Source organism: Chionomys nivalis, chromosome 8, assembly GCF_950005125.1.
Source record: "Chionomys nivalis chromosome 8, mChiNiv1.1, whole genome shotgun sequence".
Classification (NCBI taxonomy): Eukaryota; Metazoa; Chordata; class Mammalia; order Rodentia; family Cricetidae; genus Chionomys; species Chionomys nivalis.
Genome location: NC_080093.1, coordinates 67,533,659 through 67,560,197, shown reverse-complemented (window position 1 = coordinate 67,560,197; position 26,539 = coordinate 67,533,659). Strand labels below are relative to the sequence as shown.

At 45.2% G+C, this 26,539-nt stretch overlaps 1 protein-coding gene across 3 annotated transcripts in view; it reads left to right on the top strand.

Moving 5' to 3' along the window:
* The window catches only part of Plpp4 (phospholipid phosphatase 4), a 144,016-nt gene that overhangs the window by 110,552 nt on the left and 6,925 nt on the right, over positions 1-26,539 (top strand). For all 3 annotated transcript variants that reach the window (XM_057779295.1, XM_057779294.1, XM_057779296.1), the window contains one exon: positions 20,517-20,687. In XM_057779295.1, coding sequence (XP_057635278.1) covers positions 20,517-20,687 — 171 coding nt within the window. The remainder of the gene's footprint in view (positions 1-20,516; positions 20,688-26,539) is intronic.

Sequence of the window (26,539 nt, the reverse complement as noted above, 5' to 3'; positions counted from 1 at the left end):
ATTTCAACTCAGTGTGCAGATTCTGTATTCTACATGTGCACAGTATTGTGCTCATTTGCAGAAAAGCAGTCTGACTGGTAGACCAGAAGGAGCATTTTTACTGACTTCACAAAGGCACTGGATGCTATTGCGCTTTTTTTTTTTTTACACTAAACTTTACTGAATCTATGACCTACTTCAGCACTGCAGTACATAGACCAGCTGCCGTCCCTGAGTCTCGTGTCTTCAAAGTTGTGGGTTTGGGCTTGCATTAGTGATCAGAAAGGTATGTCACCCCTCTTTTCAAGAAGGGGGTACCCAAAACTGAAGCTGATGGCATGGATGCAGGCAGAGGGCAGAAGGGTAGAGTGAAGGAACCCGGGACTCTGGCAGATGGTCCCCTGTTGCTTGATCTATTGGCTCACTCTCAGGAGGAAGGGGCAGAGGTGCGGGTGTTCTACAAATGAGCACAATGCTATTTACATGTGGGGTGCATAATTTGTACCTAGAGTCAAATTGACGACATTCTCCAAGGTTTGGCTTCCTAGCTGATAGTCTCATTCTTTGCCGTTAGGGGAAGGCGTGGGAAAACCAAAGTCAGCATGTTATGAAAAGAGCACTCGACCCCTTTTAGAAGTAACCTGCTCTCTGCCGTCTGTTCCTTCTAAGACCTAGGTGAGGGTGAACCTCTCACCCTCGCTCAGTTCTCCCTCGTTACTGGACATTTGAATATGGCTATTGCAACTGACTGAATGTATCCTCCCCAAATTTAGGAGCTGAAAACTAACCATGAGTAGGATAGTCTAAGGAGGAAGACTGGAAAAGATAATTTCAAAGACAGCACTCAGGATGGAACCCTTCTTGAAGAAGCCTCAGGGAGCTACCTTGTCACTTTGCCATGTCCGCGATGAGAAGATGTAGCAAGACGGAACCATCCATTAGCAAAGTACTATCACTAGACATCCAGTCAGCCTTGGTCTTGGATTTCTCAGTTTCTGGAACTGTAAGAAACAAATTTCTGTTGCTTCTAAGTCAACACTGTACAGTACTTAGTTACAGTAACCTCAGATTGACACAGCAAGCTGTACAAGGTAAAGGTGTCGCATGCTGGCAGTGAAGGAGAATTGCTCATTTTGAGACAGATTCAGAATTTCACAAAGTCAAAGAAAATGGCGACAGAGCTGCTGGCCTTCCAGGTGGGGAGCTGGCAGTTAGAGGCAGCAGCACCAGGAGGTGAGCAAGTTGTCTTGGAGGAAGCTGGTAGAGTTGTTTCAGATGAGGTAGATTTTAACCTAAAAGGATCGTGAGGTATGCATGAGAAGCAGAGGTTTTAGGAGAACATAAACATCTAGACCACAGCACCTGGTTTTCTTCTCCCAAGGCTGTCTTGTTCCTTCCTTGCTCCATGTAGAGCTCCTGCTAATGGCTGGAACAATTCTGACTTCTTGTACTGGGTTTTGGCTACAAGGAACAGGACAAAACTGTTTCTTGAGTGGGCAGTATAGGGCTATGTATTCCTTTCATTTCATGTTGCTGTGATAAAATTACCCTGACAGAAAGCAACTTAGAAGAGAAAGGGTTTATTTTCTCTTTAAGTCCCAAGTTATAGTCTGCCATAGCAGGGTATTTAAGGCAGCAAGAACTTAAAGCAGCTAGTCACAACCACAGTGAAGAACAGAGAGAAATAAATGCATGGGTACTACCACTCGTCCTGATGTCACCACATGTCTACAGAACCTAAGCCTAGGGAATGGTGCCACCTGTTCTAAGCTGTCACAGCAATTAATGTAACAGAGATAAATTCCCCACAAACAAGCCCGAAAGCTAACCTGATAAGGGCAGTCTCCCACTGAGACTCTTCCCGGGAATTTCTTTCTTGTGTTCAGTTGACAATAAAAACTAAGCATCCTAGTCTACGGCACCCTCCTCCCAAACCTGCAGGAGCAAGAGGAGGGGAGATCCAGGCAACACAGTAAGAAGGAAGCAAGGAAAATACCAATGGAGGGCAAGTGAAGAACCGGCTCCAGCTGGCTATCAATGGCAGAGCCTCTGCAGAAGAGAAGATCGGCTCCGTGGAAGAATGTGTGTACCCGTGAGGTAGACCAGAAACTGTTTCTCCTTGTTCTGTGGCTGATCTGAATGAAGAATGGAGGAGCTCTCCTAGTTGGGCCCACTAGGCTGACTTCCTCGGGCTAGAATCATACTTCAATTTTCTCTGCCTTGTGTAGAGAGCATGGGGACTGCTTAGGTACAAAGGATTTTGGATTCTCATCAGCATCGCTGGAACTCTACTTGGCACCTGGCTTTGCATTTTCTCTCCTGACGCATGGAAAGAGTTTGAAATAGAAAGCAACGGCAGAAGCCCCAGAGCAGCATGACATCTCTGCATCCTTGAGCTAAACTGTTCAGTCCGTTCCCCAGGAGCTCATGATGCCCTTTCTGATGGGCTTCTGGGCAGTTTGATGAACATCAGCTGAACCCAGACCCACTAGCTGTAGACGGAAAGAGACTTGGGATCTGCCTCCCTCTGTGACTAAGGAGTTGGGTGGGTGGGTAAACAGAGAAGGAGATGGAAGTGATTTCAAGTCTTACATCTCTCACTAAAAGCCACAACTTTGAACTGGTGTCTTGATGTCTCATCCATTCTTTCTGTAGATGTTGTTTGATTGCCTCCTTGCTGCCAAGCACTAAAGGAAGTGCTGAGGGTGCAGAGGTCCACCAAGATGACACTGTCCTAGAGAAACTCCATTTAGGAAGGACAGGCACAATGAAAGGAACCTTTACACAAGAAAGTAACTGGCTCTGTCTCCTGGGAGACCGGACTGTAGCTGTTACCTCTGAAATCTCTTTTCTCAGCCTTGTGACTTGTACCTAAAAGCCTGCTCATCTTTCTTTGCTTTGGAGGAAGGGTGGGGTCATTAGGAGATTGGATACTCTACTCTGAGAACCTTACCAGCAACTGAGAGTGACAGTTTGGGTCCTTAATATCCACAACTCAGTTTGGGGTGGGGATTTGCTTTGGTTTTTATGGGTTTTTTCTTTTTCTTTTCTTCTTCTTCTTCTTCTTCTTCTTCTTCTTCTTCTTCTTCTTCTTCTTCTTCTTCTTCTTCTTCTTCTTCTTCTTCTTCTTCTTCTTCTTCTTCTTCTTGCCTTAAAACACTTTTCTCAATAAATCAATGAATTCTCCTATACTAAGCACTTTCCCTGGTGCCTGTGTTTTGCAAAGATTCCTGGGAGTGATTTTTTTTTTTTAATCACACTGATGAAACTTCCTCTTAGCATCCTGGGAAGTGTATCTTCTAGTCATACAGACAGCAAAAAGCTGGCATCCTTGACTTTCCTCCTGTCTGTTTTCCTCATTCTCATAGTTAAAGTGGCAGTGGAAACGTTAAGCTTAAATTGAACTATTTCTGCCCCATGCATCTGTTTGGGAACAGGATGTTTCAGATGTCGTGGATAGGGTGCCAAGCAGTGGACACAGCAAAGAAATGTAAGATTGCCATTCACAATAGAAGGGGCACATAGAAGTCCGGTCTCCTGCTGAGAATATTAAACTATGTACAGAGGTTTTCAACCGTGTTTCAGCTACATTTATTGTATGCCCAGCATACAGTAAGTTTTTGACATGCATTATCTCATTTAAACCTCACAATGGCAAAAAACTGTGTCCATTTTTCAGGTGAAAATTGAGGGCTGTGTATCCTGTCCAAAGTCACACAGCCAGAAAACAGTGAAGTTAGGCTCCAAACGGAGATATCGTTTTGTATAAATATGTGTCTGCTTTACACAGTCACCGCTCACTGTTTGTGGGGATTGGTTTCAATGCCTCCTATAGACATGAAATCCCTGGGTGCTCAAGTCCTTTGTAGAAAATGATAGCCTATGTGTGCCACCTGCGCACATTTTCATGTGTGCTTTAAACCTCCAATCCCTGGACTGTTGAATACAGTGTAAGTGGTGTATAAATAACCATCCCACTAGGGAAGAAGGAGGAGGGGGAGGGGGAAAGGGAGGGGAGGGGTGAGGGGGGAGGAGGAGGAGGAGGAGGAGGAGGAGAAGGAGAAGGAGAAGGAGAAGAAGAAGAAGAAGAAGAAGAAGAAGAAGAAGAAGAAGAAGAAGAAGAAGAAGAAGAAGAAGAAGAAGAAGAAGACTATATGTGTTCAATACAAGTGCTACATTTTCCCAAACATTTTTCGTCTGCAGTTGGTTGTATGAATCCATAGATGCAAACGCTACTGACAGGAGAGACTGGCTGGATTTAGATCAAGGCATTGTCAGCAAAGAAAGCTTCAATCTGCTATTCATGCAGCTGTTGTTTTTTTTCCTCAACAAACATTATATCAGAGGAACTTTATTTCATTTTCATGTTTGTGGAGTGCATTTCATTGGTATTAACTTTCAAGGAAAAGAATTAATCAAAGTCTTTGGTTTATAATTTTTTCCATGCTTGTAAAATCATGCTGAATATCCTAACAAATGGCACAGTCACGGGTAATGAAGAGGAGACAGAACAAAGTCTGTGTTTCCACCTTAAGAAAGAGCTGCCCTTGGGGCAGCAAGCTGGCTTACCCAGTAAAGGTTTGAGAATCTAACTTCCCTCCCCAGAACCCGCATGGTGGAAGGAGAGAATCAATACCTACAGACTGGCTACTGAGCTTAACACGTGTGTCATGTTCCCGGACCTGTCCCCCAAATAAATCAACGTTAAAAAATAGCTGCACTCGAAAAGTAAAATAGTAATGAAATCTGAAATAGGTTCCAGTCTAGGAGCTGGGTCAGACAGCCCAGCTGGTTTCTTTCTTTTTGCCTTCATTCCCTCCACCAGCCATGTGTGCTCCCTGGGCCTTTGCTGCCTGCGTCTGTGTGTTCAGAATTTGCAGTAGCTTGAATTCTGTAATCTGAGAAATCAATCAAGTGCCTCGCGAGATGCCATGTCTCATTCTCCTCTGATCTTCCCCGCGCCTCTCGTAATTAAGCATTAGTTGGAGTTCATTGCACTTGAATAATGAGCCGCCGTTCCGGCAGGCTTCCTCCTCTGCTTTCTCTTGAGGAAAGAGTTTCTGTTTTCTGGTTAACCAAATCACTATCATCATAAGAATGCGATTTAAAGGCTCTGTAATTAGAGTATGTGTTTCCAGCACTTTCTGGTCATTAGCGTCTTATTCACACTGGCTCGCAGAGCTCGGCACCCGGGGTATCCCCTGCAAAGATGGAGCTGTCGCAATGGAGGAGGTGCAGGTTGAGAGCTTGGTGTGGGTGTCCGCGTGACGTGGTCAGGCTTGGCCTCGTGGCCCAGTGGGTAGCTGTAAATCCCTGTTGTGACCACTTGAATGACATTTATGGCTCTGCCTTTGCTCTCGAAATGTGTCATTTTCATGGCACTCTGCATGATGTCACGGGGTGATTAACTAAGAGTGAAACATAGACACAAAATCTTATGTAAATATGACCTGTGGTCTCAAGGATATAATTATTACCACAATATAGTAATGTTAGTAAAAAATAATATTATGTTAACATTGATTCAGCTTTCCAGTGTTGAATATTTGTCTAGAATTTGTCTATTGTATACACCCTGTTCATGTACTTAAAAATTTAAGATAAGAATTTCACTTGCATTTCTAGTCTTTATTGAAGCATGAGACTATTTATAGTAACTTTATATACTTTCTCATTTTGTACTATTTTCTTGTCTGTGTCTATATTTTTCTTCTTTGCCTTTGAAAGTTTTATAAACTTCAGTTTTGATACACATGGTAACGAAGTCTTGAGTGAGTACCTTTTTCTCTGAACAGTGTATAGACAGAGTTCCTACCCTGACTGCTCCTTGGACTGGAGAGGGAGGGAGAGGGGGAGTGGGGGGAGGGGAGGGAAGTGGGAGGAGGGAAGGAGGTGGAAATTTTTAATAAAAAAATAAATTAATTAAAAAAAGATTCTGGGTGGGACTAATAAAAACTCTCATCCGAAAGAAAGAAAGAAAGAAAGAAAGAAAGAAAGAAAGAAAGAAAGAAAGAAAGAAAGAGAAAGAAAGAAAGGAAAGAAAGAAAGAAAATGCTTGTGGTCTGGTGAGCACAGGGTTAAGTCGCAGTGCTGCCTCACGTTTGTTTTCCTTCTAAGCCTGATTTTCGTCCCCTTCTCTCCAGCAGAGCCCCCAGCCCACAGGGCGAAGTTCAGCCACTGGCAGCGTCTTTTCTTTTCTCCCCTCCTTCTCGCTCAGGCTACCCACCCATAACCCAAGGGACAAGCTTTATAGTTCCTTATTGTTTTGTGGAAAATTTTGTTTTCACTTTGTATATTTTATGTGCTGTCATTTCTGGAAGACATCTTTATTCAGTATAGGATTCCACTATTTTATTATATGAAGTGTTTGGTTAGGGTTTGTAGTTACCTGTAAATCTTGTTACTACTTCATACAAAGTTTTTCTTTTCTACTTGGCTAGATTTTTTTTTTCGGTAACATTTTGGCTTTCCTTTTATTTCCTGAATATTTACTATTATATATCTAGGCATATGTTTTTTTTTCCATGTCTTATTTGGGATTCTTTTGGCTTTATGAACATGTCTTTCAGCATTTAGAGATACCCTTAATGGTTACAGATATGAATCTCGTTTCTCCTCCATGGAATCATTTCTTCATTCAGTGTTTCAGTTAGGCACTTGTTAGACTTCTTCATGCGATTGCCTGTTCCTGTCTGCATCTTTAAATTATATGTCTGTGGCTTTTGCATAAAAGTGCAGGTGCCCAAGGAGGCCAGCAGAGATCATGACATTCCCTGATACTGGAGTTCCAGGCAGCTATGAGCCCTGCCTCCTGATGCTGGGAAGTGCAATTCGCTTCTCCACAAGATCAGTAAATATTCTTAACAGCTGAGTCATCTTCCCAGCCCATCTCTCTCAACTTGTCGTTTCTATTTTTCCACTCTTCTTCTAGACTCTATCTTAAAAAAGAAGAAAAAAATGTATTGCAATAAGGGAAAAGGAAGTAGACTGGAAGTTACTCTTCTTCCTTTGTTGTTTTTTAGGTGACTTCTATGAAAACAAATGAATCTTTTATTTTGTTTATTCTTTATTCAGTTTTCCTCAAATGCTGTTTAACCTCTGTTGAGTTTATACATTTTATGGTTAGTGTTTTTCATTTATGAAAATTCTCTTTGGTCTTTAAAACATATAATTTGGAGCTAGAGAGATGGCTTAGTAGTTAAGAGCTCTTGCAAAGGACTCAGGTAGCCCTGCCTTCCAAAGCCCATGTATGTATGTGGTGTATATCAGCTCATGCGGCACACATGGATACACATAAATTTATAAAAGAAAATCTTTAAAACATCCATCTTCTATTTCCTTGATCATGACTATCCTGTCCTCATTTCCTTGCTTCTCAATAAATCTCGACACAGACTGAATATAGTGATTTTATAGTCTCTGCTTTGTCATCAGGGTATCTCAGTTGGTAGCGAGTCAGTTTGCCCTGTGTGTTCTCATGCGTGCTTTTTGGGAAAGTCTGGGTGGATGCTGAATTCCTGTAGAGAAGAGATTTGCCAACTGCACTGTAGCACAGCCTCGTTAGAACCACTCAAACAGTTAATTCTTCACATAAAGATTTGCAGAGCCCACACGAGGATCATAAACTAAGCAGCAAGCCCAGGAGTTGGCTGGTGGGTCTCACATCCCTCCATACGGCACAGAGATGGAACATGTCTACGCTGTCCTTTTTCCTGGGAAGGTTGTGTAGTCTTGGGGTTCTAGGGCTTATTTAGTTCTCTTCCAACACAGTCTCAGCTGCAGTATCCAGAGACTTTGTCATCCCCCACAACCTCCGTGTCCATGGGTACAGATCAGGAGCCTTTCATGGGTGATACTCGGGCCCACCCTGGCCTGACTGTTTCCTTCCATCTCTTCATTTTGCTCTTATTCTTTTTTCAATGCAATGATGTCTTTAAAATTAAAAATGATGTTTTTAATTTTATCAACTTTCTGGTTTTTTAAACATAATACTCATATTAAATAACATAATAATAATAATAATAAACTTAATAAACATACACCTTCAATTAGAAGGTCTGAAGTCCCGAGTTTGGGAGTTGCTGGGTGTATCTATGCTGGGAAAAAGAAAAGAGAGCTGATTAAAGTCAGAGATAATAGGATGTGAGGTCTAGCAGTTGTCTAGCTAGCGCTCTGAAGTGACAAGGAGATGACAGAGAGAATGGAAAAGCAGCATCTGTGTTTTAAGTTAGGGGAAGACAGGTCTGAGTTCGAGCCCAGCTTCTACAGTCAGTATTCCCAGGTCTCTGTTTGCCAGAGCTCTATGGAAACACAACGGCAGCTTAGAGCCGCACGCTGGGTTCTGCTTCCAGAGTGCTTTCCCGCAGGTGTGGCTATCCACATTTAGCCAATAGACAAGATCTCTGTGGAAGACACTATACCCATGTAGGCTGATGCAGAACCCAAGTTTTACAACCCTCGGGAGATGAGGCTGACTTGGAGTAGATAGTTCAAGAGATGCCCACAGAGGATTTCTGCTCACTGACCTCACTCACACACTCTCTTGAGAGCTTTGAAGCCTGAAGCTGGCTTTTGGGATAAAAGCCCATGATCAGTTAGCCATTGTCTGAGAAGGTCATGGAGATGATGGCACAATACATTTTCTGTCCCAAACTTAACATGGCCCTCCAGACTTAAACAAATAATGCCACAGTTTTCATATAAACAAAGTACTCATTCACTTAGGTTTAAATGTAAGTAATAGGGAAGGCATCCTTACCAAGACCAAAGATGTGAAGCTCTCTGACATATTTATGGTCAGTTCCTCTGAGAATCTGAGAGGCGATCATGACTGGTCTTTGGTTATACAAAGATTATTTTCAGAGAGAAAAATACCAGGGAAGCCTGGGAATCTCTGAATGCCGCTGAGTCAACTGGACCGTTACTGGGGAATGTCTGCGTCTGCTGTCTTCCTCAGCAAGAAAACAGAGTCACCTGGCATAGCTCGCGGTGTAACTTCCAGTCTACTTCCTTTTCCCTTATTGCAATACGTTGTTTTCTTCTTTTTTAAGATAGAGTCTAGAATTTAAGTTGACTTGAAACTCATTGTATATCCCAGGCTGACCTTCAACTCAAATGATTCCTCCTGCCCCAGCCTTCTGTAAGTCTGAGCTACCCTACCCTAGACTTCTTCCACTATGCAGTTTTGGGAAATTTGCTGGGCTTCGTGGCCAGCACCCATTATAGACTTCTCTTTGGGCCACACCCCACGGGGTGAGGAGCACATCCCTATGCAGAGCTCACTTGTATGCCCTTCCCATGCAGGCTGAGAGCCCAGGAGTGAAAGCTTGTTTTTCCTAACACATCCTGCATCAAGAACTACTGATGTCAGTTCTTTGAGAGTGACGGAGCCATTCTTCCGTCTTTGTGGGTATACTTCGAGAAGCTGGGGTAAAAGAGACTATTGTGGTCAGCACTGCATCCTAAGCCATGGCTTCTGAGCTCATTATTCTATGGCCATACGAATGAGGAAGTGGATGGAGTGAGCAGAGCACTGTAGATTTTATTAAGGAAAAGTGATAAATGCTCACGAGAGAGATGGTTTCCAGGGAGGAATAGAGCCACATGGACCGGCCTGGTAGTCCTTTATGGTTCCTATGGCAGGAACTGGATAGAAATAGAGGGTCATCTTAGTTGACATTAGTCACTCTTGAATGCAGCGTGGGCCGAGCCAGTGAGGAGTCCACACAACCTATCCATGCTCCTTTGACCAACCAGAGAGTTATTTGTCTATTTAGGGGGGAGTTAACATGCTGAGGGCTGTGCTATGTGATTGGTTCATCATCAGTTATGAGCCCTGCCCTTACTGCCTGCAGGATGCTATCTCCTGTCTCGCCATTACATCGCTTAAAAGACAGGCAGGTGGAAGCTCTCTCTCTTTAGAGGATACCAGGTAATGACAGCCACTGCAACTCTATGAAGTTCGTAGCCAAAGCCCCTCACCATCCACTGGACAAGCTCAGGGAGCAGGTCAAATCTACTGCCTTTTGGCCTTTTCTAAGCATTCACATTGCTATTCAAGCCCCATCGTCAAATTTATGTTATGTCAAGGCCTTTGGAAGTGGGATGAAAGCATTTTCCATTAAAATATTATCTTTGCAGGAATCCTGCCCGGGCTCTTATCGCTTCCCCTCAAGGCATAATGGGAAAGGTAATTTCCCCCTTTTGAAGGCTTGGTCATGTACTATATTTCAAATCATTGTGACATATCATTCATGCTGAAAAAAGGAGAAGTTGTCCTGAGGCTTTAGACCTGCTGTAGATTGAGATGTTCTGATGAGCAGAGCCACTTCCCATCTTCCCGGCTAGTCACCCACAGCTCTCTCAAGCCCAGGAAGAACATTTCTGGGTTCTGATGAACGTGTTTCAGCAATCCCTGGGGTGGGTGAGAGAAGCCACGGTGGATCCCTTGTTTTAAAAAAGAAATTCTTAATTTTCCTCTGCTTGTACTTTCTCTCCTGGGCCAATACCTGTTTCTGGGGTTGGTGTCTCTAGAACATTGGCAAAGGCGTGGGTACCACCTGCCCTCATTCTCTTCCTCTGCTCTTACCCACTGAGTAGTCTCTCTGACTCCCACGTGTGCACTTTTTAGATGCTCAGCAAATGAACACATTGACAGAAAGGATGCAGACACGATGAGAGATTTGCAGGCAAGTGTGTGCCCAATAGACGGGAAGAAGTTCGGAGTCAGGCTTGCAGATGCATTGGCTCCAAGCAACTGTGAGAAGGTGCGAGACCACATCTCACCCACTATGTGTGGGGGACAGGAGGGAGTCTGTCTGCTACAGTGATCTCAGAGTCCCCTGAGCTTCAGAAAGAGCAGGGCCCTCTCTATTCTTCAAGGACAGCTGGCCCAGAAGCTGGGCCAGACTCAAGGTCTTAGGTCACAGGTCAGAGGAAGCTCTAGGAAGCAAAGAAACATGGGATTCTCAGGTCCAGAGCATAGGAAGGTGAAGCAGCTTGTCAATGAACTTAAAATACAGTGGAAACTGCATGAGTTTAAACAAGCACCAAGCACTTTCCATCAAAAGGAAGACAGCCAGGTTGTACCCACCAGGTCCTCTTGACTCTGGATGGTTCTCAACGGGACAGGAGAGGAGAGGGTAACTTCAGCAGTCCCAGACTCAGCTTACCTTTCCCGGGGTGTTTAGGGCCCAGCTCACCACCTTTGCACAAGCAAATGACTCACACAAGTACTCACTAGACCATCTTTTCGTTGTCTTTTAAGGCTCATGATGCTGGATTAAGCGATTCTGCTAGAAACTTTTGGCCATTCTAGCCATGCCTGGACTCACAAGCAGTTCTCTGCAAGGCTGATGCTTTTAACCCTGGACTCCAGTCAGCCAAGGTCACCCTCAGTCTTTTCCCGCCTTCCAGTGTTTTTCCATGCAATGTCTCATGTTATTTCATTTTCTTTTTCTTCAGTATAACTTCCCCAGGGCAGAAGCCATGTCTTTGGTATCTTAGCTAGGCCAAGTCCATGAGTTAAAAAAAAAAAATAAGAGAAACTGCGAATTGAGAAACCGATCATATAAAGCTAGGCGTCGTGGTGCACTACGGAGAGAGAGGCAAGAGAATCAGGAGTCTGAAGTTGATTTTAGAAGCATAGTGTGAGAAGGGGGAGGGAAAGAGACAAAGAGAAGGAGAGGGGGAAAGGAGAGAGGGAGACAGGGAGAGAGAGGCTGTACCTGGAACTCATTTCCAAGGAGTCTAGGAGATACCTTCTGGAATGAATCACTTGGCACAAGCACGTCTGGGCCCTCTCATCTGAGAGCGCCAAGCTTCCTGCAGAGAGGAAGACAAACCCCACCACCGCCTGTTTCTCTTCCTGTCTTCAAGATTTTTAATTTTGCTAACATCTCCTGAGGGCCTCGGAGGCTGTGACGAGCCCTGGACGCTGACCCTGGAATTCTCTCTAAGTGGGTTTGTAGTTACATAAGCAAAGAGCTGGAGGCTGCAGAGGAAGCTATTATAAAAGAGCTTCTTCACAGAACGGAGGCAAGGGCGGATGCCACAGCCAGTCAGAAGAAGTGAGCCAGTGAGCAGGGGCGGCTGCCGAGACCTGGGCTGAGGGTCCGGAAGTTTCTGTTCTCTAGTCCTCACAGTAGTGAGAATCAGGCATCACTAACCCTAAGGTGGAAATGTGGAAATGAAGATCCCATGATGCAAGCTCACGCAGGACTCCATGGCAGCACTGGGTCCTGCAGACTCGATGCTCCCGAAAACCCTCATTTCTCCTCTACTCATTGTGCCCCCAGAATAAATGAAGTTACGCAGGCCCCAGCATCACCTGCTCAGCTTCACGTGGTGCTGTTCTCACCTTAAGGAAAATGACCTGAGTTCCATCAGGTGATTCTTCCTCTGGTAGGGAGGGGGGGGCAGTAGAAGCTTCGGCTCAGAGGTCTCTTCAAACACTGTCAACATCAGTTAGCAGGACCAGGGTGAGGTCTTAGAGTGGCATCCTGAGGCCCAGCCCTGCTTGCTCACGGTTGAGTTCTCTTCAGTCTGCACTGTATTGACTTTTCAGTTAGTTGTTTGGGTTTAAAATCTAGAGACATTTCTCAGAAATGTCAGGACAGCACGCTTTAAAGTTTTTTTTTTTTAATGACTTTATTTGCTTGTTTAGTATTTTGCCTTTCATTACTGAAGCCTAGAGAGGCAACTTGCATTCTTCTAAGAAGGTGCTAAGGGGAGGAATCCAGGTCCTTGACTCTCGCTACCACACTGCTCCTTATGAGGCAGTCGTGGCATGCTTGCCGCCCGTACCCTTAGCTTTGGATGGTCCTACCCAGCTGCTTTTGAAGCCTCTGCAGAACATCCTCCATCAGGTCATCGAGATGTCAGTGATGCCCTTCTTCCTCTTAGGAAAGGAGACCCCAGCTCTTTGAATCAGATGGAAGATTATGCAGATTGCTCCGTTAAAGCACAGTCCTACCTCCAATGCCAGGAATGATGCTTGCCTGGGAAATTACTAGCAAAAGTTAAAACTGCAATAGGACAGGCAGGATGAGTCCTCAAGTCTTGTCTTATTTGTTCTTTCAGCTACAGGGCCGTTCTAATTAGCTAATGTTTGAACATATCTTACAGGCAGTGTGATAGGAGGGCCAATGTCAGTATTTTTTTCTTTATGTGGTTCAAAAAAACATGATAAATCCTAAAATCAGTGGCATCTTGGGTATGGGAACATATGATAATTTAATTGCTTCTTGATCTTCTTCATATCCACATCTTCACTGACATCAGATTTCCATTGGCCAGCATCTTTATATTTGTTTCATATTTTCCTTCTCCACGGTTTCATAAAGGCAGTCTTTTCAAGGGTGTCATGAATATGGACCACACTCACCTCCACATCCTCCTTGTCTTCTCCCTCTCTACCCCTCCTCCCTTCTCCCAGTGTCTCATCTGCTTTGTTGCCATATCTCAATAATTTGATGTAGCCGGAGAAGATCTACCATCCACGAAGAGAAAATGTGATGTTTATCTGATGAGTCTAGCTCGTTTTGTTCACTATGATGATCTCCAGTTACATCCATTTTCCAGAAAATGACACAATTTCACTTTTCTTCGGGACTGAATAAAGCCCTGTTGGGTATTGAGACCATATTTTCTTTATCCATTCATTTGCTTATGGACGAAATCTGTTAGGTAGATTCCATAACTTGGCCATTGTGAGCCAAGCTGCATCAAGGATAACTGTGAAGAGATCTTTATGGCAGGCTGACTTTAAGGGTCCTTAGACACATACCAAGAGCGGTAAAGCTGGGGCATATGATAGACCTGTATTTAGCCTGTAGGGAACCTCCACACTGATCTCCACAGTGGTTGGATTCATTTCGTTTCCCACTAGCAATATAAAGGACTCTGTTTACCCCACAAGCTCACCAGTGCTCGTATTGCTTGTTTTCTTGATGATCGCCATTCTTACTGGAGTGAGATGGCATCTCAAGGGAGTTTTAATTAGCATGTCACTGATAGTTCAGGATATTGAACGTTTTTTTACATACTTCTTAGCAACGTGTACTTTGGGGGACTCTCTGTCCATTTCATTATCTCATTTATTGATTGGGCTGTCTGTGGCTTGGGGGGTTAAACTTTGAGGTCACTATGTCATGGATCCTCTTCAGATGTGTAGCTAACAAGGAGTTGCCTCCGTTCTGTAGGCTTGGCAGGACCCAGCTGTTTTCTTAGATGTACAGCAGTTTCTTGATCTCATGTGATTCCATTTGCCGCTGCTTGCTGCTGTTTTCTAAGTTCCTGGTGCTTTTTCATCCTTACCTGTACCAATATTGCAAAGGGTTTTCCCCTAGTAGTTTCAGATCTTATATTGAAATCCTTGAAGCATTTTGAACTGCTGTTTGGACGGGATGAGAGATGGAGATCTAGTTTTCTTCTTCTGAGAGACACCAGTTTTTCCTCCCCATTTCTTACTGGGATTGTTTCTTCTTCAGGCTAAGTTTTTGACACCTTTGTCAAAGATCTGGCGGCTGTAGGTAGCTGTGTGTGTTTACCTCTGGATCCTCTGTTCTATTCCATTGACCAATGTGTCCATTTTCGCTCCAGTCCGTGCTGGTTTTGCTGTTATTGCTCTGTAACATAGCTTGAAATCAGATATTGTGATACCTCCAGTATCATTCTTTTACTGGGGGTGGCTTTGGCTATCTGGGGTCTTCAAGCTTCCATCTGAAGTTAGGGATTGTCTTTCCCATTTATAAGAAGAATGAATCGGTTTTTGAAGCATCTTCTTCAGCACCAGTTTCCTCACGTCTGAAGTCTTTGAAGTGAGAATTGGTTTAAGAGTCGGCTGAGGAGAAAAGGAAAGCCACCTGAGTACCTAAGCAGGTTCAGCTAATGGACTTTCCTTCCCCAGAGAAGAACCGCAAGCCTCTGCTCATTCATCTGGGTTTCAGGGAGAGCAAAGAGTGATCGCTACCCAGTATCACTGGGGAGGCAGCCAGCCGGGTCACTGGGTGGACCTGGCACCCCTCCTGCCCCATTTCTCTTGCAGGTGTCATTGAAAACAATGAGTGAGCACCCATATTCATGTAACAAGGTGAGAGAATCTCACGTTTGCCTTCTCCCTAGCTAAGAGCATCTTCCTGGCAGATCCTCCTGTCAGTATTTATGGTCAGCTGCTTCGAGCCAAGAAAGCCTGCAGACTCCAAAAGCAATGAGGCACAATGCTTTTCTCACAGAGCACTATGCCCACGTCCCTCCCATCTGTGGTAAAAGACTGTGTGTATCAAATTCTGGAACACCTGCGAGTCTGTTACCCAGAAAAAGCAGGTTCTTGGAATCCCTTCACTTCACTGGTTTCTGTTTGTTTGTTTGTTTTGTTTTGTTTTGTTTTGTTTTTGGAGGGGATCTGCTCATATTTCTAATCTTGGCAATGTGCACACACACTCACAAACACACATTTATCTCAGAAACCCATCTTCCAAAGTGGACAGCGCCCTGGCTGTGCGTTTGAAAGTCCATTTTCTCAGTTTGGGATGGGTTCTCCCTGCCTTGCTCCCTTTCCTCTTTTGAAACAGTGTCTTCTGGTTTCCAGGAAGGCTTTAAATTCTTTCCACGCACCTGAAGATGACCCTGAACTTATGACCTTTCTGTCTCCTAAGCTCTGGGTTTATAGGTCTGCACTACCATGCCTGACTTGTGTGGTACTAGACATCAACCCGGGGCCTCAAGCAAGCATTCTGCTAGTCTTGCTGCATTCTAGTCCCAGTTTTGTTAATCAATCAGGTTAGAGAGTGGGAGTGCCTTTAAAGGAAGACGCAGAGCAGACTCTCACTTCAAATGGACATCATCTCACCAGTTCCAAGGTGGCATGAAGTACCCCAGCAGCTAAGTGACTCCTTGAGAAGAAAATAGGGGGAGTATATGGCTAGAGTTGGAAATTTTGTCTCTGATGGCTTTCTTGTTTACTTGCTCTCCTCATCGAATTTGAATCTAGGATTCATGATCTGAGAGCAGAGTGGCTCATGGAACATTGCATCCTGGTCCCAAACCCCTTGTCTCATAAGGAATAACGTTTATTCAACCACAGCTTAATGGGTGTAATTCAGACTCAGTTTTTAATGAAAAGGCAAAGGTGCAAAGGACCAGAACAGCCTGATGCACAGTTGTGTCTGCCAGGCCAGAAGAAATTCCCTCCAAAGTCCTTGTCAGAAAACATTACATCAGCTCAATAACTGTATAAATGTCAGCAACAAAGTGACAAGCTTAAGGTTTAGCATGAAATTGGAACTTTATATTGTCATCTGGAAAAGTAACAGCACACAACAGTTTCACAGTACTGTCCAGAGGCCCGGTAGCAGGCGTCAAAGCACTCCCCGCTTACAACTGAAAAGAACTCCCCCCTCTGCAGAGAGGCAGAGGCCTCAGTGCTTGGGAGAGGCTGTGCCCTGGTGCTGCCTCCCACTGAGCAGGAGAGAAGGCTTTACCTGCACTCCAGAGAATGATGCAAAACCCTTGATGCCAGAGCTGGTGCTGGCACTGCCAGGTGAGAGGTCCTAGATGGTGGAAGTCAGGAGGAAGGTGGAGGTTCCGAGCCAGGCAGCTCCTTCCTTCTCCATCTCCAGAAGGAAGAGTGCAGATAGAACTGGTAACTTGAGCTGTTTGCTTATCAGTGTTGAAGTCTTCAAGACATTCTTATATGGGCCGTATACCAGTTCTTCCTCCTCATTATCATCCACTCAGGGTTTATTGGCTTTTGAAGTACTCCATTTCCCTGAGAAATGACAGTTTGGCATTTCTCTGGGCTGTCTCCCCTCTGATTCTGGAGACTTCCATCCATAGCTCAGTAGAGCCTCAGGGTTGTACGTTTCTGCTCCTCACACTTTGGGGAATTAGATGGGGAGATTTGCTAAGCTGTCTCGCTTGAATAAAGTCCATTTTATTCCTCCTGTAAGAGCTCAGGATGCGGTCACAGACAATAGGAATAAGCCTTCCAGCCCTCCCACTCCTGTACCTCATGTGGGGATGTAAATAGATGGGAAGGATGGAGTCCAGTGCATGTGGGTGGGGATTAAGAAGCTTTTGAACCAGCTAGGACGGTACCCAAATGATCCCACGTTAGAACACTATGGAAATCAAGTAATACCCTTCTGTCGTCCTAGCATGCCATGCTCGGCTGTGCCCTATCTCACATCTTAGGTTAAGCTTTCTACTGTTGGAACGCTGGTAATAACGAGAAAAGTTTCAGTGCTCACACACAGCTTCCATTTGAGTTTCTTGATGTTTGCTTCATCTGCATATCCGAGACAAACCAGGTTTAACATATGTTTAATAGGCAGGGGGGAGCTGGGCAGTGGTGGTGCACACCTTTAATCCCAGCACTTGGAAGACAGAGGCAGGTGGATCTCTGTGAGTTTGAGGCCAGCCTTGTCTACAGCTAGTTCCAGGACAGCCTTGGCTACACAGAGAAACCCTATCTCAAGAAAACAAAACAAACAAATAAAAATGCTTATAATTGATCCTCACTTTGTGGCTGAGGAAGACCTACTTTGACACAAGTTCATGCTCATAACCAAGATCCCATTTAAGTAGGTACTTGATTTTCAGAGATGGTTTGGAGAAACTGAAGGTCATTTAATGTCATACACTATAGCTATGCTGACCTGGAACCTGCTGCTGAGTCCTCTTGTCACTCAACACTGCGGTGTGCACATGATCCTTTTGGTAATACTGTGGAAAGCCAGTCCTCACTCATGGGTCTGCAGCCAGCCTTGAGGGCCTAAATCTGTAATAAACTCCTTCGTGATGCCCACGCTGTAGCTAAGGCCTTGCACCATCCCTTGGACTTGTTGGTGTACTGAGGATGCATTTCTCAGGCCTGTGCTCCAGGAGTCACTGTGTGGGCTGGATTTGTGGGAACTCTTGTCTTTATCTTCCAGCCGACATGAAGATTTGGTTAAGTCTGCCATCCAGAGATGAGTAGCAGCAGTACCTGGTCTCAAGGAAAGCCCCTGAACTCGGTCATGGCAACTATTATAGCCAGAGGATAGTACAGACGCATCATTACAGCATTGCATCCAGGAACAGATGCACCCAGTCCGGGACCATGGCAGACCACTACAGGCAATGTGACCTAGATACCAGCAGTTTTTAAGTTTCCTGTCTACTGATGGAGACTATGTAGCCAGGGTTGAACACCATTGCTCTAAGCCCTCAGAGACCAACCTTAAATCTCACTGAGTTATAACTGCAACATTTTTTCTAACATGAAGTCTTTTTTAAAAATTTTAATATTCACAATACTTGTACCTGTTTATAGGGTGGAGTATGCGAGTTTAATACTTGTAAACCATGCCGGATGATCCAGTCAGGGTAATTAGCGTTTTCACCTCCTCAAACACTGACCGTTTTGTGTAGGGGCCTTTGGATACTTCTGCTTAATCTTAAAATGGACAACAGATGTAAGCTGTAGTCACCCTGCTGTGCTATAGAGCATTGGCACTGAGTCTTCCTACTAAACTTGGTGCCTTCCACCCAAACGCTCTCTATTCCAACCGCTCATCCCAGCCACTATAGTGACCACTGTCTTACTCTCTGCTATGATGTCAAAATTTTAGCTCCCACGTGAGTAAAAGTGCCTGGTGTTTTTCCTGATGTTTACTATTTTTCACTGCTGATGTGATGCCATCTGAAATCACTAGGAAAGAGATTCTTAATGAGGAATTATACAGAAAGGGTTGGCCTGTGTAAATGTATGTGGGAGGTTATCTTAATTGGTAACTTATGGAGGAAGATCCAACTCATTGTGGGCAGCACCATTCTCTAGGCAGGGGGCATCCTAACACTATAAGAGAGGAGAAAGCTAGCTGAGAGCAAACAAGCAAGGTTCCATGCATTTAATTCTCTCCACTTTGGGCTATACATCTGATGCCTTGCTTTCCTGCCTTGACTTCCCCACAGTAATGGACTTGTAGCTTAGAATAATAAGTAAATAAACCCTTTCTTCCTTAGGTTTCCTTTTTTAGGGTATTCGCCGTAGCAGCGGAAACAAAGCAAGAACCGTGTTTGTTGAGCACACTTATTTCACTGAATAGAGTGTCTTCCAGGTCCGGATTGGCATAAACGAATGGATGAAAGCTTGGGGAGTTGTGTGTACTAGATTCAAATTCTATGGTTTTAAGTCTTTGCATGTCTAAAATACAATAATTTATATTTTAAGAAGAATTCAAGGTGCTTGGCACAACTAACTTCTCCAGCAAGTTGACTCCTCTGGGGCATTTGCTGATGTCGTCCTAGCAAATGCTGCCAATGCATATTCTGTCTCTGTCAAAAGCCAGGGATCATTTCAGGTTCCCCTTGTCCCAACTCTTCTAATCTAAGCAGTTTTTATTGAATATTTTAGGCACACTTTTTCTTATTGAATGTAATACATTTTCAAATAATCTCTCAGAATGCCCATGCCCTTCCAATAGTCCCAAAGCCCTGTGTCTTGGTTTGGATTTCTATTGCTGTGAAGAGACACCATGACCACAGCAACTATTACAAGGAAAACATTTCATTGGGGTGTCGGGGAGCATGGCGGTGTGCAGGCAGACATGGTGCTGGCTAGTTCTTGATCAGAAGGCAACAGAAAATGGTCTCAGTGTCACACTGAGGGAAGCTTGAGCAAAAAAGCCTTCAGATCCCATGTCCACAGCGACACGTTTCCTCCAACAAAGCCACACCTACTCCAACAAAGCCACACCTCCTAATAGTGCCTTTCCCTTTGGGGACCATGTTCTTTCAAATCACATACCCTATGAGAGCAGAGATGTGTTCTGGGCATCTTTTCCTTCCCTCATTTAGCATGTGTCTGCCTAGCACATATCAGGCAGCTGTTCTAGCCAGCTTTCCTGTGCTATGATAAATCACTGGAAACAAAAAGCAACTTGGGGAGTAAAAGGTTTATCTCACCTTACAGCTTACAGGCCATTACTGAGGAAAGCCAAGGCAGGAACTTAAAGCAAGACCCTGATTTTCGGCTTGCTTATATTCAGCTACCTTGCTTAAATAGCCCAGGCTCTCATGCCTAGGGATGATTCTGCCCACAGTGGGCTGAGCCCTCCCACCTCAGTTAGCAATCAAGAAGCTGCCCTACAGACATCTGATGAAGGCAGTTTCTTAACTAAGGTTCCATTCCCAGATGTCTCACGTTGACAACGAAGATCCATTGAATCACCCGAGCCATTAGACCTTTGTTGAATGGATGAGCCAGAGAGAGAGAGAGGAGAGATGAGAAGATGAGAGAGAGAGAGAGAGAGAGAGAGAGAGAGAGAGAGGAGAGAGAGAGAGAGATATCTGGGCACATGCAGACCTGAAGTGTCGTTCTCATGGTTGAAAGTTTATTCTAGAGTGATTGTGGCAGAACAGATTTGGCTACATGGTACCTGGTTCCTCTTGGCCTTGGCCTTGACCTTGGGACATGAAGATTGGCAGACAGGAAGGCTGCCAAGTTCTTGCTATTCGCACCTGCTAGGGTGACATGTGCTTTTTCTCTTTGGCAGTTGCCTTCTCGGGCCTTGGTTTCACAACGTTCTACCTGGCTGGCAAGCTGCACTGCTTCACGGAGAGTGGGCGGGGGAAGAGCTGGCGGCTTTGTGCTGCCATCTTGCCCTTGTACTGTGCCATGATGATTGCCCTATCGCGCATGTGTGACTACAAGCATCACTGGCAAGGTGAGTCCCCGATCAGTCCTCAGAGTGGCCACCCTCTTCCTCCAGGGATGGGTGTTGGACAGTCACTGAGCTGGGAAGAACTGAGTCAGAAGCCAGACTAGATGTGGTCATAAAAGACACGGGCCTCTATAAGTGTGTCCTGGCATTGATCTTGGCCCTGCTGAGCTTTTTCTTCTCGCTTGTTCTCAAGAAGACTTTGCTCAAGTCCTGCCAGGATATCAGGTCTTCAGTGTTGTCACCCTGGCCTCCGGCCCAAATGTGATTTCTCTGCTTGATTGGTCTCCAGACTCACTGCCAAGTTGTTTTTGGCTCCTTCTCCATTGTAAATCCAGTCCCCAAGGGCGTATTTCTCACCACAGAGGCAGTGCCAAAGGGTATGTCCAGTCCAGGGTTCCAACTTCACCAATAATTCTAGTAGCTGCTACAAGGCTGGAATAAGGGTTATTGCAAGGCTGGGGTGAGATTTCCCTCTGTCTCCAGGCTGGGGTGAGACTTAGCATTTGACACAGTTGTATTGACGCTTGTCTCTATCACAAGGCCAGGGCAAGGCTTGCCTCTGTTGCAAGAGTGACCTGAGCCTTACTCTGTATCAAGGCAAGACTTCAATCACAAAGCATGGGTGAGGCTTGCCTCTATCTCAAGGCAGGGGTGAAGCTTGCTTCTATGTGCCAGTCCTAGGATATTCATTAAAACTTGAATCGGAAGCAAGTGAGGGGCTTGTTTCGGGAATGGGACTGACCCCACCATGTCTCTGTCAGTAAATTGCAACTCACAGTGTCCTGAAAGAGAATCGCCACCTGCCATAATAGACAGGAAACAGACACAGAGGTGACAGCCCGACAGCCATAGTCGTCGTGGCTTCCAGGGACAGCAGCGTCTATGGTGTGGTTTCCCCAAATGGCATCCTCAGGTCACCTTGACCAGTCTCATTCTATCCCATCAGTCCTGAATGAGCATCTGGGAGTAGGATGCAGTGTGATGTGGTGTCCAGGAGTCTGACAAAGGGGCATGTCCTTTCTGGTCGCTTCTGAGAGTCACCTACAGTTAGGAGAGTTTCTCCCACTCCCTCCCAGCTTCTGGTCTACTCCCAGCCCCCCTGGAGCTCATGTCTTGGGAGTCATGTACCTGAAATGGCATTTTGGAGTCAGAAGGTGCAGGGTGTGGGGAAGAGATGCTGGAGCACAGTTTACACGGGGGATACATCATCATCCCATGCCCCTGGATGGAGAAGGTAAAGAAAGGACCACAGAGCTGTAGCTGCAGCTCTCGTGCTTCTCACTGAGTTGAGTGAAGTGCTTGGTGTCCTGAAAACCACATTACAAGAAGGAGGGAGGGACAGAGTCCTGAGCCAACAACAACAGAGGCACGTCTTCACGCGACGCTGGCTCTAGCCATGTTTTCCTACCATCTTTGTTGCCAATGGGCTTAGGACATTCCCCTGCAAGAACAGTAAGGACCAAACAGCCTTGTGTGAATTGTGTCTCCTGTTTCTCAGGGAACTCCAATTTCTTCTTTGACCATAGAATGAGAATATCTGAATATTTCACAGAGTCATGTCATAGACTGAATGCAGTAATGAACCCAGTTGTGCCAACCCGTTTCTCTGTTGCCTTGCTCACTGTTACTGAGGATGTGTAGGGTTTCCCAAACAACTGCCATGGTGTCAGGTGTATTTTCCAAATATGATTGGATCAAAAGCCACTGATACAGAGTTGCCACCTTGATCTGACTATTTTGGGTTGGGGAAACAGTGAAGAACGTCAAGGGGGTTGAGATGTCACTCATTGCTAGAACGCTTGCCTACTGCATGAAGTACTGGGCTCCATCCCCAGCACTACATAGATTGGGTAGAGTGGTGTACACTTACGATTCCAGCACTAGCGAGGAGGAGGCAGGATGACTTGGGGTTCAAGGTCATCCAGGACTGCACAGTGAGTTTATGCTCATCCTGAGATATATGAATCCCTGTCCCAAACTTTAAAGAGTCTCAGAATTGAGGAGAATTGATGCTTTTCCCCCTTCATCTTTGCATGATCTTATACTGATGGCATAAGATGTGAGGTGTGCACCTCTTCAACCCTTTCTGACCCTGGCCTGGCTTGTTGCCTTTCTCTCTGTGGCTCAATAATGTAATCACGAGGAAAGAATGAGAGATTATATTTATTCAGTGCTCACTTGTTTGGGGAGAAATGGAGATGGCCTCTGAGGTTTTGGGCTTGGTAAACACATAGCAGCGAGGCCTTTGATTGCAGTGTGGGTGGATGTTGGAGATGGGAGGCTTGATTGGGACAGATTGCTTGTTTCTCTGTGGTGAACTGAGCTGCCCAGTGACCGTAGGTGGGAACCGTCAATCAAGGTGAAAATCCATGCAGAATTCCATAGACATCAGCAAAGCCCAAACCCTTATCATTATTAATGTGAGTTAACAGCATCACTATTATGAGATTTTATGACTCCATTTCAGTGTGATTTAAGCAATGATATCAGATACAGAAATACAACTGACTACTTCATTACATATTCATAGCTAATCAATATCCCATAATCTCACATGGCTTGCTCTGTTAGTTATGATGGCTGTTTTCTGTTATTTCAACCTCCCTAGACCACTCTAAAGATACAAGTCTGCTTTTTTACTGAACGAGGGGACTGTAGGGGCCTAGGCATAGATGGGACTACATGTAAAATATTTAGTGAAACTTCCCCAGAAAGAGAGCTGGTTGGATTGATACTAAAACTCTCTGTGGCGGGTGCTCCCTTTGACTTTGTGCTAGATTGGCGTCCAGGTCATTGGGAAGCCAGAGAGACTTGCAGGTGGTGCCAGTGCAGAGCTCCATGCCTGGCAGCAAGGCTCACCTTTGTGCTTAACCATGAACACAAAGCATTTGAACTCCAAAGTTTGTAGAATCCCCATGCTGGGGAAGATCCATGCAGAGAAGGACGCAGCGTGCCCTAAGCTTCTGCCTCTTCTCTCTCTCATGTATTCTGTGGTTCCTGGCCAAGGAAGAACCATAGCTAGAACGGGTATGAACATGTACTTTGCTTCATCCTGGGGTGTATTAGCACTCCTGCAAGCTCAGGCACAGGCACACACAGGCGCATGATGGGCATAGACACACACATACATACGCATACACACAAACACACACACACGCACGTGCATGGGCACAGAGAGAGAGAGAGGCGGGGAGAGAGAGAAGAAGCAATCCTCTGATTTTCTAAATGAAGGGACTTGAAAGGGGATTCTTAGGACTGCATGGTTGTTCCCACCAGAAACCTTCCAGCTCTGGGCTGAACGGAATATCGCCTTGCGGCTCTCCCTCTAATGTGCTCCATTCCAAGTGAATGCATCTTCTCTTCATTGGCTACCTTTGTGGCATGGCTGAATTCCCAAGGTTCCATGCTGTTTAGGAAGCTCAGGGTCCAGATACCCCTGGTGAGCATGTCTCTATTGGTACACAGGAGAGTTAGTAGCAGTCTGAAGCACCCTGCCACCCCTCTATCCATACAGAGCCCACCAGACAGGCAGAACGTGGTTTATAGGAGTCTTCCTCTGCTGGACCTTTTGCATCTTTCTGTACTTGGCTGGCCCATTGCCCAGTTTCCCCGAGGAAAGATGTTGCTTATTCCCAAGTTCCATGGACACCTTGCTTCCCTTTACTCAAGGAATTCTCTTCTCAGGTTCCTGTGGTTTCCTGGGAACTTCAGTGTTCAAGCTATTGCTAGAGTTTAATCCCTCTCCCCATGCTGGTCCATTGCTCCTGGCTAGTTTTCATCCGTGCCCCTTAGCTGTGGCCAGTGAGCCTTTAGGACCTTGGCTTTGTCTAGATGCTCTCTGTTCCTTCAACATCAGAGCCCATACCCTGCAGTGACCTACAGAATCCCATCCTTCAGGCCTATGACTTCTTGCTATTTCACAAACACTCCAGGCTTATCTCACCACCTGGCCCTTGCACTGGCTTCTTCATGTGCCTGCAATCCTTTCCCTCTTGATGTGGGCATACAGTAATCTTTTGCCTTCCTAGCCATGGTCCACACATCACATTGGGATGGGCTTGACAATATCATTTTACTTACATCACAACCCTCATATCCTGCCCCTCTACCCTGACTCGTTTGCTACCTTCTAACAACTAATTTAGTGCATGGTGACAATTGTCTCTTCCTATTCGCTAGAACAAGGCAGGGGAAGAAGACTTTGTAGATACTATATAGGCCTTATGTAGATAAACCATTTCTGTGACAGTTATGTGAAGGCAGCTACAAATTATATGTAGTTGAGCAAAATTATGTCACTGACTGGCTCCCCCAATATAGGTGGGGATGTTTGCATGTCTCCTGCTATCTTCTGATGGAGCTCCTTAGACTTTTGAGACATCTAAACAGCAGGGGTTTAGAAGGACAGCAGTACATTGTCTTACTGTATATTGTGCTACTTTTCTGGAGGCTGGACAAGAGACCGTCAGGACAATGCTCTTCACTCGGGAGGCAGAGGCAGGCGGATCTCTGTGAGTTCGAGACCAGCCTGGTCTACAGAGCTAGTTCCAGGACAGGCTCCAAAGCCACAGAGAAACCCTGTCTCGAAAAACAAAACAAACAAACAAAAAAAAAAACAAAAAAAAAAACAAAAACAAAAACAAGAGACCGTCAGGACAATGCTCTTGGAAACCTGAAGAAGGACTCTTCCTTGCCTTTCTAGTTTCTCAACCTAAGATATGCTTTGGCTTGTGGAAATAGAGTTTCAGGCTCTGCTGCTGTCCCCCACGACATGCTCCCTGCATCTCTTTATGTTACTCCCTCTGTCTTCATCTGCCCTAACCGCCATCTTTATAAGGGTATCAGTCATATTGGGCTAGGGCTCAGCCCAATGGTCTCATCTTCTAGAAAGAAGCCATTTTCTGCTGCAGATATAGCTACTTATAGAGTGACCAGACATGGGGTCAGGGTTCTGCCGGGGTCCCATGGTGGTGGCACACCCCTGTCATCCCAACATTCAAGAAGCAATGGGAAGAAGGTCAGAAGTTCAAGGTCATCTTTGGTTCCACGGTGAATTTAAAACCTTAAGAACAAGTTTCCTAGTAATGTCTCACTGTGTTATAAGGGCTTGGGAATTTGACAGAAATTTTAATAGGATATAGGTCTGCTCAATAAATACATGCTAAATAAGTGGATGATTTTTGACTCTTTGATTCCTTTGTTTTTCGTTTTGCCTTTTTGAGTCAGCCTCACAATGAGCTCAGATTACCCTAGAACTCACTCGTCTTGTAACCTAGGATAGCCCCAAACTCACGATCCTTCTGCCTCAACCTCCTGAGTACTGACATTACAAACATGCACATGACTTAAAACGTGTTCCTCTCTTTCTCGTCACATTCTTTGCACTGGTAACATCCTCAGCCAATCTGCATTACAGCAATGGGGAAAGCTGCCTAGATTCTGTAGAAAATGCTCAGCAGTGTGTGAAGCATTGGCTCTCTGTAGCATCCTAACAGAGAAAGAAAGACAAGCAGGACATATGCAGGAGCACAGATGACACGGGACACAGTGTGTGAGCACTGGCTCTCTGTAACATCTTAACAGAGAAAGAAAGGCAAACAGGACATATGCAGGAGTGTAGAAGACATGGAACAGTTGCTGTTGGGTCCAGTAGTTGTGGGCTTCAAAAGAATGAGGCCACTCCACAGTTCTCCCCCTTCACTGCCCTGCCCACCGCAAGGAGAGGGTTTTATGTTTGTCTACTTAGCTGGAGCATCATGAACTTAGCTTGCTTTACCTTGTAGAACAATATTCCAAGCAGTAGCTGAGTAGCTGACACTGTCTGTGCAAGAAACAGTTCCCTCTACAGAGGATAC